General features: G+C 42.4%; 1 protein-coding gene and 1 long non-coding RNA gene across 2 annotated transcripts in view; one reads left to right on the top strand and one right to left on the bottom strand.

Moving 5' to 3' along the window:
- LOC141518969 (uncharacterized) overlaps positions 1–17997 on the bottom strand; it is a 205366-nt gene that overhangs the window by 1137 nt on the left and 186232 nt on the right. The gene's annotated exons all lie outside the window — the stretch shown is intronic.
- LOC141517180 (uncharacterized) lies at positions 851–12864 on the top strand. Its single transcript, XM_074228036.1, has 2 exons — positions 851–12610; positions 12699–12864. Exon 1 carries the CDS (start codon positions 851–853, stop codon positions 11306–11308), a length of 10458 nt encoding a protein of 3485 aa, XP_074084137.1. The 3' UTR covers positions 11309–12610; positions 12699–12864.

Below are 17997 nucleotides of genomic sequence, written 5' to 3'. Positions count from 1 at the left end.
TTGATGATGATGAGAGAAGACCTTAGAAAAGGCTGAGAATCCTCAGAAACAGGTAGAGAAAAAACTATGGGAAAGATGACTCTCACAGGAAATGACTTTAGGGAAATTAATATCTGTCATTTCTGGTTGACTTTATAGAATTCGTATTTCCCATCTTCTGAAGTCAAGAAACCCAAACAAACTGAGAATGTGGCAAACCAGTTACAGATCCAGATTGAGAAAAATCCTTCTGACACAAATGAAGAAAAAAAATCAGTCTCCTTGATTAGGGGCCATACTTTCTTTAAACTAAAAGCTTTGGGAAGCCCTGTCACCCACCCACCTCCTTCCTCTTCCCCTCCTCCTCCCCTTCCCCCTCCTCCCCCTCCTCCTCCCCCCCCCACCTTCTCCAAGAGTACCTGAAGAATCATCGATTGGATTTTTAACTTCAGTAGTAAATTCACAGCGCAACACTTCATCTTCCACAAGTGAATCCATGCAAGTTTCCTATTTCTCTACTACAAATTCATCAAGTACTTTGACACAACAGTCCTCTTTATTAGAACCACTTTCAACAGACAAATCTGTGCAAGTTTCTTCATATTCAGATCTAAGTTCGGGGGGGGAAATGACAGAATTTCCCCCTTCTTCCAGCACAAGCTCAGTGAGTGAGTCCACAAAATATCTCTCTTCCTCCAGCTCAGAAGATCCCCTTTCCTCCAAACTCGCAGCAGCAAGCATATCAGTGCAATTTCCTTCTATCTCAAGCAGGACTATATCAACAGAAGATACCAAATGTTTGGATTCACATTTACTCACCAAATCAGTCCAATGCCCATCTTACTCGGATGCAACTACAGCAACAGAAACCATGGAAGATGCCACCTCTACAGACACCTTTGCATGTGCATTGACTAAATCAATACAATTTCCTTCAGTCTCATTCACAGCCTCAGCCACAGGAGTGACAGAGGAGACACCTACGGACCTCTCTGCATCGAACACATCTATAGAATTTCCTTTGGTTTCAGGCACAAATTCAGTCACAGAAGTGACAGAGGAGACACCTACAGACCTCTCTGCTTTGACCAAACCGATACAATTTCCTTCCATCTCAAGCACAGTTACAGCCACAGAAGTGACAGAGGAGACACCTACAGACCTCTCTGCATTGACCAAATCCATAGAATTTCCTTCAGTTTCGGGCACAGCTTCAGCCACAGAAGTGACAGAGGAGACACCTACAGACCTCTCTGCATTGACGAAATCGATAGAATTTCCTTCAGTTTCAGGCACAGCTTCAGCCACAGAAGTGACAGAGGAGACACCCACAGACCTCTCTCCATTGACCAAATCGATAGAATTTCCTTCAGTTTCAGGCACACCTTCAGGCACACCTTCAGCCACAGAAGTGACAGAGGAGACACCTACAGACCTCTCGGAATTGACCAAATCGATAGAATTTCCTTCAGTTTCAGGCACAGCTTCAGCCACAGAAGTGACAGAGGAGACACCTACAGACCTCTCTGCATTGACCGAATCGATAGAATTTCCTTCAGTTTCAGGCACAGCTATAGCCACAGAAGTGACAGAGGAGACACCTACAGACCTCTCTGCATTGACCGAATCGATAGAATTTCCTTCAGTTTCAGGCACAGCTATAGCCACAGAAGTGACAGAGGAGACACCTACAGACCTCTCTGCATTGACCAAATCAACAGAATTTCCTTCAGTTTCAGGCACAGCTATAGCCACAGAAGTGACAGAGGAGACACCTACAGACCTCTCTGCATTGACCAAATTGACAGAATTTCCTTCAGTTTCAGGCACAGCTTCAGCCACAGAAGTGACAGAGGAGACACCTACAGACCTCTCTGCATTGACCAAATCGATAGAATTTCCTTCAGTTTCAGGCACAGCTTCAGTCACAGAAGTGACAGAGGAGACACCTAAAGACCTCTCTGCATTGACCAAATCGATAGAATTTCCTTCAGTTGCAGGCACAGCTACACCCACAGAAGTGACAGAGGAGACACCTACAGACCTCTCTGCATTGACCAAATCGATAGAATTTCCTTCAGTTTCAGGCACAGCTATAGCCACAGAAGTGACAGAGGAGACACCTACAGACCTCTCTGCATTGACCAAATCGATAGAATTTCCTTCAGTTTCAGCCACAGCTATAGCCACAGAAGTGACAGAGGAGATACCTACAGACCTCTCTGCATTGACCAAATTGACAGAATTTCCTTCAGTTTCAGGCACAGCTTCAGCCACAGAAGTGAAAGAGCAGACACCTACAGACCTCTCTGCATTGACCAAATCGATAGAATTTCCTTCAGTTTCAGGCACAGCTTCAGCCACAGAAGTGACAGAGGAAACACCTAAAGACCTCTCTGCATTGACCAAATCGACAGAATTTCCTTCAGTTTCAGGCACAGCTTCAGCCACAGAAGTGACAGAGGAAACACCTAAAGACCTCTCTGCATTGACCAAATCGACAGAATTTCCTTCAGTTGCAGGCACAGCTACACCCACAGAAGTGACAGAGGAGACACCTACAGACCTCTCTGCATTGACCAAATCGATAGAATTTCCTTCAGTTTCAGGCACAGCTATAGCCACAGAAGTGAAAGAGGAGACACCTAAAGACCTCTCTCCATTGACCAAATCGATAGAATTTCCTTCAGTTTCAGGCACAGCTTCAGCCACAGAAGTGACAGAGGAGACGCCTAAAGACCTCTCTGCATTGACCAAATCGAAAGAATTTCCTTCAGTTGCAGGCACAGCTTCAGCCACAGAAGTGACAGAGGAGACACCTACAGACCTCTCTGCATTGACCAAATCGATAGAAGTTCCTTCAGTTTCAGGCACAGCTACAGCCACAGAAGTGACAGAGGAGACACCTACAGACCTCTCTGCATTGACCAAATCGATAGAAGTTCCTTCAGTTTCAGGCACAGCTTCAGCTACAGAAGTGACAGAGGAGACACCTAAAGACCTCTCTCCATTGACCAAATCAATAGAATTTCCTTCAGTTTCAGGCACAGCTTCAGCCACAGAAGTGACAGAGGAGACGCCTAAAGACCTCTCTGCATTGACCAAATCGATAGAATTTCCTTCAGTTTCAGGCACAGCAACACCCACAGAAGTGACAGAGGAGATGCCTACAGACCTCTCTGCATTGACCAAATCGATAGAATTTCCTTCAGTTTCAGGCACAGCTTCAGCTACAGAAGTGACAGAGGAGACACCTAAAGACCTCTCTCCTTTGACCAAACCAATAAAATTTCCTGCAGTTACAGGCACAGCTTCAGCCACAGAAGTGACAGAGGAGACACCTACAGACCTCTCTCCATTGACAAAATCGATAGAATTTCCTTCAGTTTCAGGCACAGCTTCAGCCACAGAAGTGACAGAGGAGACACCTAAAGACCTCTCATCATTGACCAAATCGATAGAATTTCCTTCACTTGCAGGCACAGCTACAGCCACAGAAGTGACAGAGGAGACACCTACAGATCTCTCTGCATTGACCAAATCGATAGAATTTCCTTCAGTTTCAGGCACAGCTTCAGCTACAGAAGTGACAGAGGAGACACCTAAAGACCCTGCACTGACCAAATCGATAGAGTTTCCTTCAGTTTCAGGCACAGCTTCAGCTACAGAAGTGACAGAGGAGACACCTAAAGACCTCTCTGCATTGACCAAATCGACAGAATTTCCTTCAGTTTCAGGCACAGCTACACCCACAGAAGTGACAGAGGAGACACCTACAGACCTCTCTGCATTGAACAAATCGATAGAATTTCCTTCACTTGCAGGCACAGCTACAGCCACAGAAGTGACAGAGGAGACACCTAAAGACCTCTCTGCATTGACCAAATCGATAGAATTTCCTTCACTTGCAGGCACAGCTACAGCCACAGAAGTGACAGAGGAGACACCTACAGACCTCTCTGCACTGACCAAATCGATAGAATTTCCTTCAGTTTCAGGCACAGCTTCAGCTACAGAAGTGACAGAGGAGACACCTAAAGACCCTGCATTGACCAAATCGATAGAGTTTCCTTCAGTTTCAGGCACAGCTTCAGCTACAGAAGTGACAGAGGAAACACCTAAAGACCTCTCTGCATTGACCAAATCGACAGAATTTCCTTCAGTTGCAGGCACAGCTACACCCACAGAAGTGACAGAGGAGACACCTACAGACCTCTCTGCATTGTCCAAATCGATAGAATTTCCTTCAGTTTCAGGCACAGCTACAGCCACAGAAGTGACAGAGGAGACACCTACAGACCTCTCTGCATTGACCAAATCGGTAGAATTTCCTTCAGTCTCAATCTCAGCTTCAGCCACAGAAGTGACAGAGGACACACCTAAAGACCTCTCTGCTTTGACCAAATCGACAGAATTTCCTTTGGTTTCAGGCACAGCTACAACCACAGAAGTGACAGAGGAGACACCTACAGACCTCTCTGCTTTGACCAAACCGATACAATTTCCTTCCATCTCAAGCACAATTATAGCCACAGAAGTGACAGAGGAGACACCTTCAGACCTCTCTGCATTGACCAAATCGACAGAATTTCCTTTGGTTTCAGGCACAGCTACAACCACAGAAGTGACAGAGGAGACACCTACAGACCTCTCTGCTTTGACCAAACCGATACAATTTCCTTCCATCTCAAGCACAGTTATAGCCACAGAAGTGACAGAGGAGACACCTACAGACCTCACTGCATTGACTAAATCAATAGAATTTCTTTCAGTTTCAGGCACAGCTTCAGCCACAGAAGTCACAGAGGAGACACCTAAAGAACTCTCTGCTTTGAAAAAACCAATACAAATTCCTTCCATCTCAAGCACAGTTATAGCCACAGACGTGACAGAGGAGACACCTACAGACCTCACTGTACTGACCAAATCAATAGAATTTCCTTTGGTTTCAGGCACAGCTACAGCCACTGAAGTGACAGAGGAGACACCTACAGATGTCTCTGCATTGACCAAATCAACAGAATTTCCTTCAGTCTCATTCACAGCTTCAGCCACAGAAGTGACAGAGGAGACACCTACAGACCTCTCTGCTTTGAACAAACTGATACAATTTCCTTCTATCTCAAGCACAGTTATAGCCACAGATGTGACAGAGGAGACACCCAGAGACCTCACTGCATTGACCAAATCGATAGAATTTCCTTTGGTTTCAGGCACAGCTACAGCCACAGAAGTGACAGAGGAGACACCTACAGACCTCTCTACTTTGACCAAACTGATACAATTTCCTTCCATCTCAAGCACAGTTACAGCCACAGAAGTGACAGAAGAGACACCTACAGACCTCTCTGCTTTGAACAAACTGATACAATTTCCTTCTATCTCAAGCACAGTTATAGCCACAGATGTGACAGAGGAGACACCCAGAGACCTCACTGCATTGACCAAATCGATAGAATTTCCTTCACTTTCAAGCACAATTACAGCCACAGAAGTGACAGAGGAAACACCTGCAGACCTCTCTGCATTGACCAAATCAATAGAATTTCATTGGGTTTCGGACACAGCTACAGCCACAGAAGTGACAAAGGAGACACCTTCAGACCTCTTTGCAGTGACCAAATTGATACAATTTCCTTCACTTTCAAGCACAGCTACAGCCACAGAAGTGACAGAGGGTATACCTACAGACCTCTCTGCGTTGACCAAATCGATACAATTTCCTTCGATCTCAAACACAGCTACACCCACAGAAGTGACAGAGGGCATAGCTACAGACATCTCTGCATTGACCAAATCGATACAATTTCCTTCACTCTCAAACACAGCTACAGCCACAGAAGTGACAGAGGGCATAGCTACAGACCTCTCTGCATTGACCAAATCGATACAATTTCCTTCACTCTCAAACACAGCTACAGCCACAGAAGTGACAGAGGAGACACCTGTACACCTCTCTGCACTGACCAAATCGATACAATTTCCTTCTATCTCAAACACAGCTACAGCCACAGAAGTGACAGAGGGGATATCTACAGACCTCTCTGCATTGACCAAATCAATACAATTTCCTTCGCTCTCAAACACAGCTAAAGCCACAGAAGTGACAGAGGAGACACCTACAGATCTCTCTCCATTGACAAAATCGATAGAATTTCCTTCAGTTTCAGGCACAGCTTCAGCCACAGAAGTGACAGAGGAGACACCTACAGACCTCTCTGCATTGACCAAATCGAAAGAATTTCCTTCAGTTGCAGGCACAGCTACAGCCACAGAAGTGACAGAGGAGACACCTACAGACCTCTCTGCATTGACCAAACCGATACAATTTCCTTCCATCTCAAGCACAGTTATAGCCACAGAAGTGACAGAGGAGACACCTACAGACCTCACTGCATTGACTAAATCAATAGAATTTCTTTCAGTTTCAGGCACAGCTTCAGCCACAGAAGTCACAGAGGAGACACCTAAAGACCTCTCTGCTTTGAAAAGACCAATACAAATTCCTTCCATCTCAAGCACAGTTATAGCCACAGATGTGACCGAGGAGACACCTACAGAGCTCACTGTACTGACCAAATCAATAGAATTTCCTTTGGTTTCAGGCACAGCTACAGCCACTGAAGTGACAGAGGAGACACCTACAGATGTCTCTGCATTGACCAAATCGATAGAATTTCCTTCAGTCTCATTCACAGCTTCAGCCACAGAAGTGACAGAGGAGACACCTACAGACCTCTCTGCTTTGAACAAACTGATACAATTTCCTTCTATCTCAAGCACAGTTATAGCCACAGATGTGACAGAGGAAACACCTGCAGACCTCTCTGCATTGACCAAATCGATAGAATTTCATTGGGTTTCAGACATAGCTACAGCCACAGAAGTGACAAAGGAGACACCTTCAGACCTCTTTGCAGTGACCAAATTGATACAATTTCCTTCACTTTCAAGCACAGCTACAGCCACAGAAGTGACAGAGGGGATACCTACAGACCTCTCTGCATTGACCAAATCGATACAATTTCCTTCACTCTCAAACACAGCTACAGACACAGAAGTGACAGAGGAGACACCTACAGACCTCTCTGCATTGACCAAATCGGTACAATTTCCTTCCATCTCAAGCACAGTAATAGCCACAGAAGTGACAGAGGAGACACCTGCACACCTCTCTGCACTGACCAAATCGATACAATTTCCTTCACTCTCAAACACAGCTACAGACACAGAAGTGACAGAGGAGACACCTACAGACCTCTCTTCATTGACCAAATCAATACAATTTCCTTCGCTCTCAAACACAGCTAAAGCCACAGAAGTGACAGAGGAGACACCTACAGACCTCTCTGCATTGACCAAATCAATACAATTTCCTTCAGTCTTATTCACAGCTTCAGCCACAGAAGTGACAGAGGAGACACCTAAAGACTTCTCTGCTTTGACCAAAGTGATACAATTTCCTTCCATCTCAAGCACAGTTACAGCCACAGAAGTGACAGAGGGGATACCTACAGACCTCTCTGCATTGACCAAATCAATACAATTTCCTTCGCTCTCAAACACAGCTACAGCCACAGAAGTGACCGAGCAGACAGCTACAGACCTGTCTGCATTGACCAAATCGATACAATTTCCTTCGATCTCAAACACAGTTACAGTCACAGAAGTGACAGAGGGGATACCTACAGACCTCTCTGCATTGACCAAATCCATACAGTTTCCTTCCATTTCAAGCATAGCTACAGCCACAGAAGTGACAGACAGGATACCTACAGAACTCTCTGCATTGACCAAATCGATACAATTTCCTTCTATCTCAAACACAGCTACAGCCACAGAAGTGACAGAGGGCATACCTACAGACCTCTCTGCATTGACCAAATCAATACAATTTCCTTCCATCTCAAACACAGCTACAGCCACAGAAGTGGCAGTGGGGACACCTAAAGACCTCTCTGCATTGACCAAATTGATCCAATTTCCTTCAATCTCAAACACAGTTACAGTCACAGAAGTAACAGAGGGGACACCTACAGACCTCTCTGCATTGACCAAATCGATACAATTTCCTTCTATCTCAAACACAGCTACAGCCACAGAAGTGACAGAGGGCATACCTACAGACCTCTCTGCATTGACCAAATCTATACAATTTCCTTCCATCTCAAATACAGCTGCAGTCACAGAAGTGACAGAGGGGATACCTACAGACCTCTCTGCATGGACGAAATCGATACAATTTCCTTCCATTTCAAGCATAGTTACAGCCACAGAAGTGACAGGGGGGATACCTACAGACCTCTCTCCATGGACCAAATCGATTCAATTTCCTTCCATTTCAAGCATACCTCCAGCCACAGAAGTGACAGAGGGGATACCTACAGACCCCTCTGCATTGACCAAATCGATACAGTTTCCTTCGATCTCAAACACAGCTACAGTCACAGAGGTGACAGAGGGGATACCTACAGACCTCTCTGCATGGACCAAATCAATACAATTTCCTTCCATTTCAAGCATACCTCCAGCCACAGAAGTGACAGAGGGGATACCTACAGACCTCTCTGCATGGACAAAATCAATACAGTTTCCTTCTATTTCAAGCATAGCTCCAGCCACAGAAGTGACAGAGGGGATACCTACAGACCTCTCTGCATTGACCAAATCGATACAGTTTCCTTCGATCTCAAACACAGCTACAGTCACAGAGGTGACAGAGGGGATACCTACAGACCTCTCTGCATGGACCAAATCAATACAATTTCCTTCCATTTCAAGCATACCTCCAGCCACAGAAGTGACAGACAGGATACCTACGGACCTCTCTGCACTGACCAAATCGATACAATTTCCTTCACTCTCAAACACAGGTACAGCCACAGAAGTGACAGAGCAGACAGCTACAGACCTGTCTGCATTGACCAAATCAATACAATTTCCTTCGATCTCAAACACAGTTACAGTCACAGAAGTGACAGAGGGGATACCTACAGACCTCTCTGCATGGACCAAATCAATACAATTTCCTTCCATTTCAAGCATACCTCCAGCCACAGAAGTGACAGACAGGATACTTACGGACCTCTCTGCATTGACCAAATCGATACAATTTCCTTCTATCTCAAACACAGCTACAGTCACAGAAGTGACAGAGGGGATACCTACAGACCTCTCTGCATGGACCAAATCAATACAGTTTCCTTCTATTTCAAGCATAGCTCCAGCCACAAAAGTGACAGAGGGGATACCTACAAACCTCTCTGTATTGACCAAATCGATGCAATTTCCTTCTATCTCAAACACAGCTACAGCCACAGAAATGAAAGAAGGGATACCTACAGACCTCTCTGCATTGACCAAATCGATACAATTTCCTTCGATCTCAAACACAGTTACAGCCACAGAAGTGACAGAGGGGATACCTACAGACCTCTCTGCATGGACCAAATCAATACAATTTCCTTCCATTTCAAGCATACCTCCAGCCACAGAAGTGACAGAGAGGATACCTACAGACCTCTCTGCATTGACCAAATCGATACAATTTCCTTCGCTCTCAAACACAGCTACAGCCACAGAAGTGACAGTGGGGATACCTACGGACCTCTCTGCATTGACTAAATCGATACAATTTCCTTCAATCTCAAACACAGCTACAGCCACAGAAGTGACAGAGGGGATACCTACAGACCTCTCTGCACTGACTAAATCGATACAGTTTCCTTCCATCTCAAACACAGCTACAGCCAGAGAAGTGACAGAGGAGATACCTACAGACCTCTCTGCACTGACCAAATCAATACAATTTCCTTCGATCTCAAACACAGCTACAGCCACAGAAGTGACAGAGGGGATACTTACAGACCTCTCTGCATTGACCAAATCGATACAGTTTCCTTCAATCTCAAACACAGCTACAGCCACAGAAGTGAAAGAAGGGATACCTACAGACCTCTCTGCATTGACTAAATCGATACAGTTTCCTTCGATCTCAAACACAGCTACAGCCACAGAAGTGACAGAGGAGATACCTACAGACCTCTCTGCATTGACCAGATCGATACAATTTCCTTCCATCTCAAGCACGGCTACAACCCCAGAAGTCACAGATGGGACACCTTCAGACTTCTTTGCATTGAACAAATCAATGCAGTTTCCTTCTGTCTCATTCATAGCTACAGCCACCGAAGTGACAGATGGGACACCTTCAAACCTCTTTTCATTGACCAAATCCATACAATTTCCCTCAATCTCAAGCACAGCTACAGCCACAGAAGTGCCAGATGGGACACCTTCAAACCTCTTTTCATTGACCAAATCAATACAATTTCCCTCGATCTCAAGCACAGCTACAGCCACAGAAGTCACAGATGGGACACCTTTGGACCTCTTTGCATTGACCAAATCAGTACAATTTCCTTCCATCTCCTTTACAACCACAGGCTCAGAAGTCACAGATACACTACTTTTAGGCCTCCTCTCAAGGACCAAATCCATGCAGTTTCCTTCTATCTCTGGCACAGCTTTACCAACTGAAGTCACAGAAAGTCAATCCATGAAAGACACCAGACTTTCAGACTTACTTGCACTGACCAAATCTATGCAATTTCCTTCTGTCTCAGCCACAGAAACCATAGATTCAGGCCTCCTTTCTCTGACCAAATCTATACAGTATCCTTCTATCTCAAGCATGACAACACCAACAGAAGTCTCAGAAAGTCAACCTATGGAACATATCACAACTTCAGGTTGTCCTGCATTGACCAAAGCTGTTCAATGTCCTTCTATTACAAGCATGACAACACCAACACAAGTCCCAGAAAATAAACTTGCACTGTCCAAATCTATACAATTTCCTTCTATTTCAGACATGGCCACACTAACAGCAGTCTCAGAATATCAATCTAGAGAAGACTTGGGCCTACTTGTACTGTCCAAATCTGTACAATTTCCTTCTATCTCAGACACAGCCAGAAAAACAGAAGTCCCAGAAACTCCTCGGCCATCCAATTTAAGTTCACGGACCAAACAATCCACTGATATTGTCCCATATTTACACTTAGCTGACCAGACCATGTCTGTGCTACCTTCACATCACTCTGTCTCACCTGAACCCAAGGATATTACGGAAGCTCCCTCTACTTCCAATTTAATTTCATTGACTGAATCCCCTGATATAGCCCCACCTTTATACTTAACTGACCAGCGCATGTCTGTGCCATCTTTACATCATTCTGTCTCATCAACATCACAGGATATCAGAGACACTCCTCATCCATCCCTTTTAAGTCCTGAGAATGACCCACCTTTAAACTTAGCTGACTGAACCATGTCTGTGCCATCTTCATGTTATTCTGTCTCATCTGCACCAAAGGATATCACAAATAATCCTCGTCCATCTCTTTTAAGTCCATCACCTGAATCCACTGATATTGTGTCACCTATACACTTAGCTGACTGAACCATGTTTGTGCCATCTTCATGTTATTCTCATCAGCACCACAGGATATCAGAGAAACTCTTTGTCCATCTCTTTTAAGTCCATCACCTGAATCCACTGATATTGCCTCACCCATATACTTAACTGACCAAACCATGTCTGTGCCATCTTCACGTTATTCTGTTCTAATTATGCCAATCTAATTTACAGAAAATCTTCCATCTAATTTCAGTTTAGTGACTCAATTCCCAGAAGATACCTTATCTTTTGACTTACTTGATGTGACATGTATTCAGTCTCCAAGTTCTGTCCCAAATAAACCAAAGAAAATCCCATAAAAACCTCTATCCAATACCAGTTTAGGGACTCAGTATGGGGAAGATGCCATATCTTTTGGCTTACTTAACTGACTCCACCTTCCTCTGTCCCCACCATATCAAAGGAAATCACAGAAGTTTCTCATCTGCCCAATACCTCAATCCACTGAAATTGAAAATACACCAAAGAAAATCCTTCTGTACCAACATTCAGTTGAGTAACTCACCACGGAGAAGATGTCACACCTTCACCTGACATGACTGCATCTGAAAATCTCCATTTTCCTCTGCCCCAGCTACTCAAGTCACAGAAAATCATCATTCACCCATTGGAAGCTCATCAGCTCAATCTTCTGAAGCTGTAAAAACTTTAGCTGTACTTGATCTGATCACATTTATGCAATCTCCACATTCTTCAGTCCTGACTACACTAACTGAAATCTCAGATAATTCTCCTTCACCCAATAGAAGTCAATTGACTGAATCTATTGAACTTGCCACAACTTCAAGACCACTTTCACTGCACAAATCTGTGCAACTTCTTTCTGTCCCAGGCTCAATTACATCAACAGAAGTTCCAGGAAATCTTTCTTCAACCAATATAAGTTCAATGATTCAAGGCACTGAAGATACCCCATCTTCAGTTCCACTTTCACTCTCCAAGTCTGTGCAATATTCTTCTATCTCAGGCTCTGCTGTCTCAACAGAAGTCCCAGGAAATCAACCTGCCTCCAATATTAGCTCAAAGACTCAATCTGTGAAAGGTGCCACATGTCCAAGCCCACTTTCACTGACTAAATCTATACAATTTCCTTTTAACTCAAGCTTGACTACCACAACAGAAGTCTCAAGAAACCTTCCTCCATCTATTGTAAGTTTAATGACTCAATCTATAGAAGATGCTACACCTTCAAGCCCACATTTACTGACCAATTCTGTGCAATTTCCTCCTATCTCAGGCCTGGTCACCTCAGCAGAAGTCTCAGGAAATCCTCTTCCATCTAAGTGCAGTTATTCAATCTATGGAAGAAGTGACACCTTCAGGTCCACTTGCCCTGAACAAATCTGTGCAATTTCCCTCTTTTTTCAGGGCCAAATAAATCAAATAAAACCATACAAATTCTCCCTTCCTCTTCCAAGTCAAGTTCCCTCATGGAATCTATGGAAATTCCCATTCCCTCAGTCCCAATTGTCTTGAAAAAAATCTTTGCATTTTCCCTCTTTCTCAGGCCCAAGTGTACCAATAACTATCACTGAAGGTCCCTCTTTCTATTCAAGCTCATCAAGGGAATCTATAAAAGTTCTAATTTCTGAGAGGAAATCTTTACAATTCCTTTATTTCTCAAATTCTATTCCAGCAAGAGAATTTGTAGTAAGTCCCTTTACCCCTTCCTCAAGTTTATTGAGGGAACCCATAGAAGGTCCTTCTTCTGGACCTATTACATTAAGCAAATCTTCAGAAATTCCTTCTTTGTTAGTTTCAAGTTTAATCAAAGAACACAGTCTACCTTTGACCAGATCAAATTCAGGGACAAAAATTAAAAAAGGATCATTCTCCCTCTATTCTATTATCAAAAGATTCCATAGGAGTTCATTCTTCATATAGCCTAATTTCAGAAAACAAAATTCTGCAGTTCCTTATGTTGAGAGATTTTTTTCAAGTAAAGTTATCCAAATTCTCTCTATATGAAATAATTTTAGTGTAAGACTATAGAAGTTCTGCCTGCCTTCAGCTCAAATAAATCAGGAGACTGTATAGAAGAAACCCCATGCATCTAGAACAATTTCAGTTCATTCAGCTGGAGTCATGGAAGAAGTGGTGTCTTCCCCAGGTCCACTGAAATCAAGGGAATACATCCAAAACACCTCAAACCTAGGTCCTCTTTCAGTTAACAAGTCCACCCAATTTCCTTCTTCCTCTGATGACCATGTAATGAATAACACAGAAGAATTTTCATCTTTACTGCTTCCATTTTGTCCAACAGAATCCAGGCAGTTTTCTGATTTCTCTGACACAAGTAGCCCAAAAGAAGAAACAAAAGGATCTTCTATTTCTTGTACCTATTTTAGTGAGCAAACTTCTAGAAGTTTGTCACTCCTCTGACAATAGTTTACCAAGAGAAACTTTACAAGTTCCTTCCACTGGCCTTGTTGTCACAAAAACCAAATCAACACAAACAAGTTCCATCTTTGATGTAAATTCATCAGCTGGAGGCATGGAAGAAACAGTGTGTTTCCTGATCTCCTGAAATCAAGGAAATCCATCTAAAATATCTCAAACCTAGGTGCTATTTCAGTTAACAAGTTCAGCCAATTACCTTCTCCCTCTGTTAACAGTTCAGTGAATGACACAGAAGTAGTTTCAATCTTTATTACTTCCATTTTGTCCAACAGAATTCAGGCAGTTTTCTGATTTATCTGATTGACATAAGTTTACCAAAGAGAGACACACAAGGACCTTCTCTCCTTGTACTTATTTCAGTGAGCAAATGCACACAATTTTCTCACTCCTCTGATAAGAGTTTACTAAGAGAAACTTTTACAAGTTCCCTCCAACCTTCCTATGATACAAAGCAAAGCAACACAAACAACATCTTTCTTTGATGCAGATCTAAATCTATGTATGGAAGAAGTGATATCTTCCCCAGTTCTGTTGAAATCAAGGGAATCCATCCAAAAATACCTCAAATCTAGGTGTTATTTCAGTTAACGAGTCTACCCAATTTCCTTTTTTCCCTCTAATAACATTTTATTGAATGACACAAAAATTGTTCCATCTTTTTTGCTTCCTTTTTGTCCAACAGACTCCAGGCCACATCCTGAATTCCTTGACCCAATTATAATAAAAGAAGACACAAAAAGGCCTACTATGCTTTTACCAATTTCAGTAAGCAAATTCAAACAATTTTCTCACTCCTCTAATAAAAATTTAATAAGAGAACGTTTACAAGTTCCCTCCACCTAACATGCTGCCACAATGAGCAAATCAACACAAACTACTTCCTCCTTTGATGCAAGTTCATCAGATGTAGGCCTAGAAGAAGTTACGTCTTTCCTGGGTCCACTAAAACCAAGGAAATCCATCCAAAATTCTTGGAACCTTGGTGTTCTTTCAGAAAACAAGTCCACCCAATTTGCATCTTCCTCTGATAACAGTATCTTGAATGACACAGAAGTTGTTCCATCTTTTTGCCTACTTTTTGTCCAACAGACTTAAGGTCACCTCCTGACTTCTCTGACCCAAGTTTACCAACAGATGTCACATAATGACCTTCAATTCCTGAACCTATTTCAGTGAGCAAAAGCTCACAATTTTCTCATTCCTCTGACAAAAGTTTACAAAAAGAATCTTTACAAGTTCCCTCCTTCCTCCTTGTCACAAAAAGCAAATCAGTACCATCTACTTACTTCTTTGATGAAGGTTCTTCAGCTATAGACAGGGAAGGAGTTGTGTCTTTCCCTCATCTACTGAAATCAACAGAATCCATCCAAAATTCCTCACACCCAGCTGCCATTTCAGTTAACAAAATCACTCAGTTTCCTTTGTCCTCTAACACCAGTTCAATGAATGACACAGAAGAAATTCAATCTTTGATTCCATTTTGTCCAATAGAATCCAGGCAGTTTTCTGATTTCTCTGATACAAGTATACAAAAGGAGGAAACACAATGACCTTCAATTCTAGAACCTATTTCAGTGAGCAAATGCACAGTTTTCTGACTCTTCTGACAAAAATTTGCCAACAAAAACATTACAAATTCCCTCCTTTTACCTTGCTGCCACAGAAACCAAATCAAAACAATCATCTTCCTCCTTTGGTGAAGGTTTATCAGCTGTAGGCATGGAAGAAATTATGTCTACCCTGGATCAACTGAAATCAAAGAAATCCATCCAAAAGTCCTCAAATCTTGCTATTACGTCAAGTAGCATGTCCACTCAATTTTCTTCTTCCTCTGAAATCACTTCAAGGAATAATACAGAAGTTTCAACTCTCTTGCTTTCATTTTTGTACCAACAGAATCTAGGCAGCTTTCTCATTACTCTGACACAAATGAACTAAAAGAGAACACACAAAGGCCTTCTATTCTTGTACCTATATCAGTGAGCAAATGCACACATGTTTTTCACTCCTCTGACAAAAGTTTACCAAGAGAAACTTTACAAGTCCCCCCCCCACTTACTATGCAGCTACAGAAACCAAATCCACACAAATATGTTAATCCTTTGATGTAAATTATTCACCTTCCCTGGGTCCACTGAAAACAAGGGAATCCATCCAAAATACCTCAAACCTAGGTGCTATTTCAATTAACAAGTACACCCAATTTCCTTCCTCTGATGACAATTCATTGAATAACACCTAAGAAGTTCCATCTTTTTTGCCTCCAACAGATGCCAGGCCATATCCTGATTTCTCTGAACCAAGTCTCCCAAAAGAAGCTACACAAAGGCCTTCTATCTTTGAACCTGTTTCAATGAGCAAATGCATGTGATTACCAAGAGAACTTTTTCAAGTTCTCTCCACCCATCTTACTGCCACAGAAACCAAACCAACAGAATCTATTTCCCACTTCAATGCAAGTTCATCAGCTGATGACATGGTAGAACTTATGTCTTCAACAAGACCACTAAAAACAATGGAATCCATTCAAAATCCTTTAAAACTTGTTATTTCAAGCATAATGTCAATTTGATATCCTTCTTCCTCTGAAATCAATTCAAAGAATCAAACAGAAGAAGTGACATCTTTGATTCCATTTTGTCCAATAGAATCCAGGCAGCTTTCTTGATTTATCTGACACAAGTCTACTAAAAGATGATATGCAAAGTGAACCTATATCAGGGACCAAATGTATACAATTGTCTCACTTCTCTGACAAAAGTTTACCAAGAATCATTCCACATTCCCTCAATCAACTCTGAGGCCACAGAAAGCAAATTGAAACAACCTACTTATTTCTTTGATGCAGATTCATTGGCTGTAAGCAGAGAAGTTTTACCAACCCAGGGTCCACCAAACTTTCAGGAATCCATCCAAAATCTCTCACACCTACATGTTATTTCAGGCAGCATGTCAACTCAATTTACTTCCTCCTATGAAATCAATTCAAAGAATGATACAGAAGACGTCCTATTCTCCAGTAGAATTAAGGCAGTTTTCTGATTTCTCTGAAACAAATATACTAAATGAAGGCACGCAAATGCCCTCAATTACTGAACCTATTTCGGTGAACAAATACACCCAATTTTCTCACTCAGACAAAAGCTTACCAACAGAGACATTTCAAGTTCCCTCGATCCATCTTGCTGCCACAGAAAGCAAATCAAAACAATCCTCCTCCTTAGATGCAGGTTCATCAGCTGTAACCAGGGAAAAAGTTATGTCTTTCCCAGGTCCACTGATATCAATGGAAGCCATCCAAAATTCTTCAAACCTAGTTACCATTTCAGTTTAACAAGTCCACCCAATTTCCTTTGTCCTCTAACTCCAGTCCAATGAACAACATAGAAGAAATTCAATCTTCATTGCTTCCATTTTATTCAATAGAATCCAGTCAGTTTTCTGACTTCTCTGACATGGGTACACCAAAAGAGAACTCTCAATGGTCTTATAGCCTTATACCTATTTAAATGAGCAAATGTACACAATTTTCTCACTCCTCTGACAAAAGTTTACCAAGGGAAAGTTTACAAGTTCCCTCCACTAACCCAGATACCAACAGAAAGCAAATCAAAATAATCTTCTTCCTCCTTTGATGCAGGGTCACCAGCTATAGACAAAGAAAAAGTTCTGTCTTCCCTGGGATCACTGAAACCAATGGAATCCATCCAAAATTCCTCAAACCTTGGTATTATATCAGGCAGCATGTCCCTCCAGTTTCCTTCTTCCTCTGAAATCAACTCAAAGAATGATATAGAAGTCCCATCTTTCTTGCTTGCATTTGGTCCTAAAGAATCCAAACAGTTTTCTGATTTTTATGACACAAGTTTACCAAAAAAAGACACAACAGCCTTCAATTTCTGAACCTATTTCAGTGAGAAAATGCTCACAAATTTCTCACTCTTCTGACATATGTTTGCCAACAGAAATATTACAAGTTCCCTCCATTTGCCTTGCTGCCAAAGAAAGCAAATCAAAACATTCTTCCATTGATGAAGGTTCATCAGCTACAGGCAGAGAAGTTATATCCCTGGGTCAACTGAAATCAAAGGAATCCTTCAAAACAATTCAAAACTAGCTGCTATTTCAGTTAACAA

This window comes from Macrotis lagotis, chromosome 3 (genome assembly GCF_037893015.1).
Source record: "Macrotis lagotis isolate mMagLag1 chromosome 3, bilby.v1.9.chrom.fasta, whole genome shotgun sequence".
Classification (NCBI taxonomy): Eukaryota; Metazoa; Chordata; class Mammalia; order Peramelemorphia; family Peramelidae; genus Macrotis; species Macrotis lagotis.
The sequence above is the reverse complement of the archived record's forward strand: the minus strand, read 5'-3'. Positions and strand labels throughout refer to the sequence as shown.